This window comes from Gloeophyllum trabeum (assembly GCF_000344685.1).
Source record: "Gloeophyllum trabeum ATCC 11539 unplaced genomic scaffold GLOTRscaffold_00001, whole genome shotgun sequence".
Taxonomy (NCBI): Eukaryota; Fungi; Basidiomycota; class Agaricomycetes; order Gloeophyllales; family Gloeophyllaceae; genus Gloeophyllum; species Gloeophyllum trabeum.
In genome coordinates this window covers 3,683,505-3,689,633 of record NW_006920410.1, presented here as the reverse complement: position 1 = coordinate 3,689,633, position 6,129 = coordinate 3,683,505, and the positions used below count along the sequence as shown (strand labels likewise).

The 6,129-nt window shown below is 52.1% G+C and overlaps 3 protein-coding genes across 3 annotated transcripts; 2 read left to right on the top strand and 1 right to left on the bottom strand.

Moving 5' to 3' along the window:
- Nucleotides 1-1,107: 1,107 nt before the first annotated feature.
- GLOTRDRAFT_8049 (uncharacterized protein) lies at nt 1,108-1,344 on the top strand (the record flags this gene model as incomplete). The annotated part of the gene is made up of 1 exon (XM_007861913.1): nt 1,108-1,344. A coding segment is annotated over one exon (237 nt), but the record flags the coding sequence as incomplete, so codon positions are not given.
- Nucleotides 1,345-1,587: 243 nt separating this feature from the next.
- Nucleotides 1,588-2,595, top strand: GLOTRDRAFT_124935 (uncharacterized protein; the record flags this gene model as incomplete). The annotated part of the gene is made up of 2 exons (XM_007863236.1): nt 1,588-2,008; nt 2,084-2,595. The coding sequence occupies 2 exons, from the start codon at nt 1,588-1,590 to the stop codon at nt 2,593-2,595; spliced, it is 933 nt and encodes a 310-aa protein (XP_007861427.1).
- Nucleotides 2,596-3,773: 1,178 nt separating this feature from the next.
- On the bottom strand, nt 3,774-4,028 carry GLOTRDRAFT_21356 (uncharacterized protein; the record flags this gene model as incomplete). The annotated part of the gene is made up of 1 exon (XM_007861939.1): nt 3,774-4,028. A coding segment is annotated over one exon (255 nt), but the record flags the coding sequence as incomplete, so codon positions are not given.
- Between the last annotated feature and the right edge of the window lie 2,101 nt (nt 4,029-6,129).

The following is a 6,129-nucleotide window of genomic DNA, read 5'->3' as shown; positions in this document are numbered from 1 at the left end:
CCTAAACCCCGTGATATGGGTGAAGGCGGTCCGAGACAACTGAAGGGTATTTAATAGTTCGAGGGGGAAAGGAGGAGTAAGACGCCGTAGGGTAGTCCGTAGGAAGACCTAGAAAAATAAAACAAAAACCTTGACGCCGGAGCTAAATGAATCGATGGCGGAGATAATTCACTCGACGAGTCAGGCCTATTGGCAAAGCTAGGATCGGTTATAATTCGCTAAGTTCGACGCTTTTCGAACTTCTCGGGTCGCTGAGATCGTAACGCTAATTCTCTGAGATGGTGAAGTCGAAACTTATTTTTCTGTATGCTACTTTGTACAATTTATACTACAGGAATGGCTTTGCGACCGTTCGGAGATAAATAACAAATAAACGCCGCTACCCACAGGATTGCTCAGCACTTTCCTCCGCTATACCATATACCATACGACTCTCTTGCGCTCCCACTTGCTCTTTCCAGCCCCTATAGGTCGCCTCGACGCTTCACCACCTGACCCAAGCGGTCCCATCACTCCGTGCGACACGCCGGTCACGTGTTAATTACCTCCGGCCGTTTGCTGACTGATGCTGACCTTATGGTGACTCGTATGCGTCCGCACCTTCGGTATCTTGACGGAAACGAGGGGGAGTGAGTGCTGGAGGGTGGGCATGAGGAAGACGCCCCTCGATAGAAGTGTCCGCAGGTCCCGGATCTAACGCAGCTAGAAGTCGCATTGGTTAAGTAACTCCGGAGCTTCGGTGCGCGGAGATAAATCGCTGAATGGGTCCGAGTACGCCTCGAGGATGTTGGGAAGTCCGGAGCTAAATAGAAAAAGTCTTTTAGAGCCCATAGAAGCCTAGAGGCGTGCGAGCGCTGTGTCGAATAAGCTCCGGGGCACTTGTATGATGTGCTGAATCCGCGTTTTCGGGGGTCAGACGATCCTGAGGCTTATCAGCGTATCAAGCAAACACGAGATGCCAATCGACATCGTCGACCAGCTCCATTCGCTGTAGGAGACTGGGTTTATCTGTCAACTAAGGACCTGCGCTTGCCTAAGGGTCGCGCGCGCAAGCTTGCTGCGAAGTACATTGGACCATTCAAGATTACGAAGGTCCTTGAGCCTGGCTCGAGCTTTCGCCTTGACCTGTCGCCGGACCTGAAGAAACGCGGGATCCATGATGCTTTTCACGCATCCAAGCTTAGAATTCATGTTCCGAACGATGACAGGCGGTTTCCCGGCCGCCAGTTGTCTCAGTTACTTGGGCTAGGCGATGAACCGAAGGAATGGGCTGTGGATCGCATCCTAAGCCACCAAGGGAAAGGCACCTCTGCCTTGTTTCAGGTGCGCTGGAAATCTGGGGATGACTCTTGGGAACCCTTGTCCGCTATCCGACACCTGGAGGCTCTCGACGCTTATCTCGAAGCCATGGGCATATCCAAAATCGGTCAATTGCCCAACGGGACAGGAAAGCCTCCTGAGGATGACCCACAGGTATTTTCTGGTTCCATTTCTATACATCCTGGCGTATATAATGAGCCCCAGACTTCTCACTCATATCATCCATGCCCACTGAGGTTCGCGGTGACACAGCCCCTCCTCCCTACCATGCCGGTACGCCTCCCCGACACCCCAGAGCTCGTCGCGGCGATCGAGGCTTTCGACCTGGCGCTCAGCGCGCTCGACGCGGGCGCCGCAATTCCCGACCCGCCAGCGGGATACCGCACTTGGCGTCACCAACTCACGGGCGACGGCCGATGGCTGACGGCCCGGGGCGAGAGCCTTCGCCTCCTCGCCCTCGAGTTTTTCCAGGGCGGAGGCATCGCGGTTCGCACAACCGTCGCCGAGCCAACCACGACCACCACGGCTCCATTGACTACACCTTCACTGTCACCATCCGAGTCAGCTTTGCTGGGTCCGTTCGGTTCTCTCGTGGCAGATGAGTTCCGAGCAGAGCTCCAGGCTCGTCGGGCGGAGCGTTTGCGCTCGTTTCGCCGGGGTCGTGGTCGTGGCATGTCCCGCGGACGCGGTATGCATCATGGTGCGAAGTTGCGCGCTTGTTCTTGTCCCGCTTATGTTGATGCCCGTCGTGCTTTTATTGAAGGTTGGACTCACCCATACCAGTACCCGGGCGCGCCGGGGAGTTCAACTACTCCTACTCCAGGTCCCGGACTGGCAGCTGTTGGTTTCACCAATGGTATGCAACCGGGTTATGCTGCTGCGACGACTTCCATGCCGGTTCCTGCGCCCACGCCGACGTCTGCATCGTCGGGGGCCGGACACGACTTCCATTCTTTCGAGAGTGGCTCCTTGCAATCGGGCTCGTATTACGGTGGGGCTAATGCTGTTGCCGGCCCTTCTAACCGCTCCGGTCCATCTGCCCAGTTGACAGACTGGGGTAGCCCTCCCGAGACACCGGTCTCTCCGTTCCAGGGCATGAACATGCAGGGAGATGAGGATGTCGCTATGTTCAATGCCGCGTCTGCTGCCGTTCAAGGTGCTGGACCGGCTGCTGATGGCCACATCGTTGGCCCAGCGGCGGGTGATGCTATGGGTGGTTCCATGGGTGCTAGCGGAGTCCCTGGTGCTGCATCATCCTCTAACACTACTATCTAGCTGGTTATTTCGCTTTTTCCTTTTCATTGTAAGTATTCTGTCGTATACTTAGGAGGGCGAATGTAGGGATCGCAAAACCCCGAAAAACATATTTCCTTTGACTTATCCTTGTATAGTACTGATGTACAAGTATGGCGATTACTGATTGGTTTCGGTACTGATTTCCTCTTCTAGTCTAGTGTAATTGTAGCTTGGTATATAAGACTCGTCTCTACTCGTTGTACACTAGTTGTTCGGATTCTGCGAATCTACGAGATTACCTGGTGTTTTACCTCGCGTGAACTCTAGCTTCGTCGTTGAGCAACTCTCGTTAAGAACTTCTAAGTCCGCTTAGCTGAGTCTTAACAAGCTCCCTGTCGCCGTGGCAGATTGTGCGGAACTCGTGCACCACCTTCTGTATCCGACCCCACTTGACAGCCTCGCTCCTGTATTGTGATGGCCTGAACTGCTTCGGCCACTCCCGCAGGGGAAGCACAAGCCCCAACTCCGGCTTACCATGATCCCAGTACTCGAGACAGTCTGCCAGCGAGTGAGTCGCGGGCACGCGTAGCTTGGACGGATCGAGAGATGGCGCAACACGACTTAATGCATCTTCCGTGGCCCGGGCTGGGGAGGACGTGGGTGTCGGGGGCACAGATTTCGTAGTAGTTGTGTACCTACTGAAATCAAATGTTCGACGTCGGCGTACTATGGAACAGTTAGTGGGGTGACACACAAGGAAGAAGGAAACAGACGTACATGTTAATGCATCCGGACAGGCCACGCCCGGTGACAAGCCGCCTTGCTTGCCAGTGACATGTCCCTGATCAGGCTGGGGGCGTGAGTTCACCTCCTCCCTTTGGTAAGGTATCTTGCTGCCACTGGAATCCAAATACGAGAGAAGCAGCTTGAGGCTTGCTTCATTTTGGGCTTGAATAGTTGCCAAACGGGTCTCGAGATCTGCACCGGCAGACGTGGAGCCCAGGGTGCCCAGAGATCTTGCTGCAGATGTCGACTCGGAGGTACCATCCTTCTCTACACCCATAAAAGTAACGTGGCGCTCATAGCTGCGACTAGGCATCAGCATATCCCCGTAGCCATGTTCATATTTGGAGACTTCGTCCAGTAGATAACGTGTCAGGGTGCCAACCTGCATGGCTGATCAGTGACTTGAAGTGACAATAACTGATACGGGTACCCACACTCTCGGATGGGGCCCAACCGCCCCACCATTTCACAGCTTTCAGGCTCCATTTGCGATCCGGCCGCCACATAAAGCACCACTGAGCACCGCCGCGACGAAAGCAATGAGTAGTGAACTTCCCTGGTCGTTCGCGGAGAAGCCCGGCACCTGCAACAAAGAAGTCTAGCAATTTTTCAATCTCGGAGCGGGATACTGCCGTCCCAATTTTGAGCTTTCCCGTTGAAGCAACTGCTGGGAAAATGAAGTCCTCTCTTGTGAGCGGTCGCTGCATCTCTCCCTCCAGATGTTTGATCCAACTTGACGTGTGGGTGTAGCAGTCCGGGGCAGGCGAGTCCGGCGAGTAAGGGATATCATAGTCATTTGCTGTAAGTGCATTGGGCGTCAGTATTAGAGCAGACTTCCGGTGTCATGACTGACCTTTTTCTGGGTTGTCTTGGTTAGTCTTTCGCCATGTCAGCGTGAATCGGTGAAACGGGTTGCATCCTTATGATCTCGAAGGTCAAGGGCCACTTCACCGCGTCGCAGATGAATACTTTCATCACATCTATGTTAAACCATCTGTTAGTCACAGAAATACAAAAAAACCGTATTGTGCTAGCAAGTACCGGGTCCATAGAGTAAATGAGATTGAAACGAAGGCCTTCCAGAATAAACATAGCGTCTTAGAAATCTGGTGTTGCAGCACGGCCTTGTCCGCAAAGGCAAACATCCTTGCAATATCTTTCGGCAACATCGGTAAACTGTGGCTTGAGTCACTGCCGCGCTGGTACTCCTTCTTCAGAGACTCGTGGTAAGCTGAATATGCTAGGTTGAATACTGGGTTCCCCTCCCATTCGCCCGTAGCAGCATTGCACTTCCAGAAGTCTCCCTGGCACTTATGTGTGCTGGGACTTCTGTTAGCAGTCGTAATCCTGGCCCTTTTCGGAGCACTCACTATGTGAAATAATGCTTGAAGGCAGATCGTATTCCCTCAGCTGTCTTATAGCTGTTCTCCTGTATGGAACACTTGTAGATTACAAAAGCATGCAGAGCCTTTGCGGTGTTCTCCCCTATCACATCGAACGCCTGAGCCAATCCTACCCGCTCAGTCTGCTGCGGTGTTCCTTCCCCCTCATCCTGCATTCCATCTGCCCATTTCTGCACCCACTCCTTCCCTTCCTTGACATACCGCTTGTAGTTCTCTGAGGTACTAGCAGCGCGGAACCAGGCAGACACTTTCTTCTCACTGATGCTTGCCAGAGCTGTATAGGGCGGTATCTCAGAGACACCTTGTTTGCGCTTTCTTGGTTGCTTTGAGGCTGACGTTATAGCAAGTGTAGGCTTAGGCATCATAGAGAAGAAGATAGGCAACAGTAAATTGACAGATTTGGCAGGTTTCGATGAGGAGTAAACAGAATAGATCGACGAAGGAACAGGGGCAGAGAAACTGAGGTGCAGAGATCAGGCAACAAGCCAGAGAAAGCGTACACATCAGAGACTGGAATACCTGCACCTGCATGATATACTGCAGGTTGAGGTGTCGCGCAATACCAAGTCAAAGTGCATATCACTTTTGATCATGCAGACTGAGCTGCCAGTAGCTGTAAATGTCCACTGATAGCGGTGCAAATAGGACACGTACTCTGATCTGGTTTACATGCATTCTGTAAATTACACCACATAAGTTACATATTTTGTGATAGTTTTACATACCCGCAGATGGAGGGGGAATCAAGTGGTTCATTATCACCACAAACCGGAACAGCAGCCAGCGGTTCATGAGCCCTTTCGGACGGGTATTCTGAATTCTGAACCATGTCTAGCAGATATTAACACATTAAAATATCGAAATAAATGACTGCTGACTGACTGTTTTATGCCACTATCATGACGGCATGAGCTAACTACATTTGTGGATCCATATTCAATCAGAGTGGTCTTGTGAACATGTGTTATGCCGGTGCAAATGACCCCAGGAAAGTCCACTCACCACAGAGAAGATACCAGGTGGTCTGGAATAAACAGGCAAACTGAATATCTGTATTGCATGGCCACAGGATGGAGTAATGGCACTACACACTCACGAATCACTGCACTCAAGCTCAACATTCCGGTGACACATTCAGATTCAGACGGTTGTCAGAGTGACTGCTGTGTCACGTCATGGTGACATGACGGTGACGGTCACAATCCTTGAGACCTTCCTGGAGGCTGTCGGATGTCCACGTAAGGTCAGACAAGGGTCAGAAACATATCCTTTTGGCAAAGCAAGGACTTCTAGATAGAGAAATACCACACTTCATCAATTTTTGGGATAATATCGTACCTTCAAGTAATGTGACACCCGTCACTGTCACAGGCTTGAGCTGCGC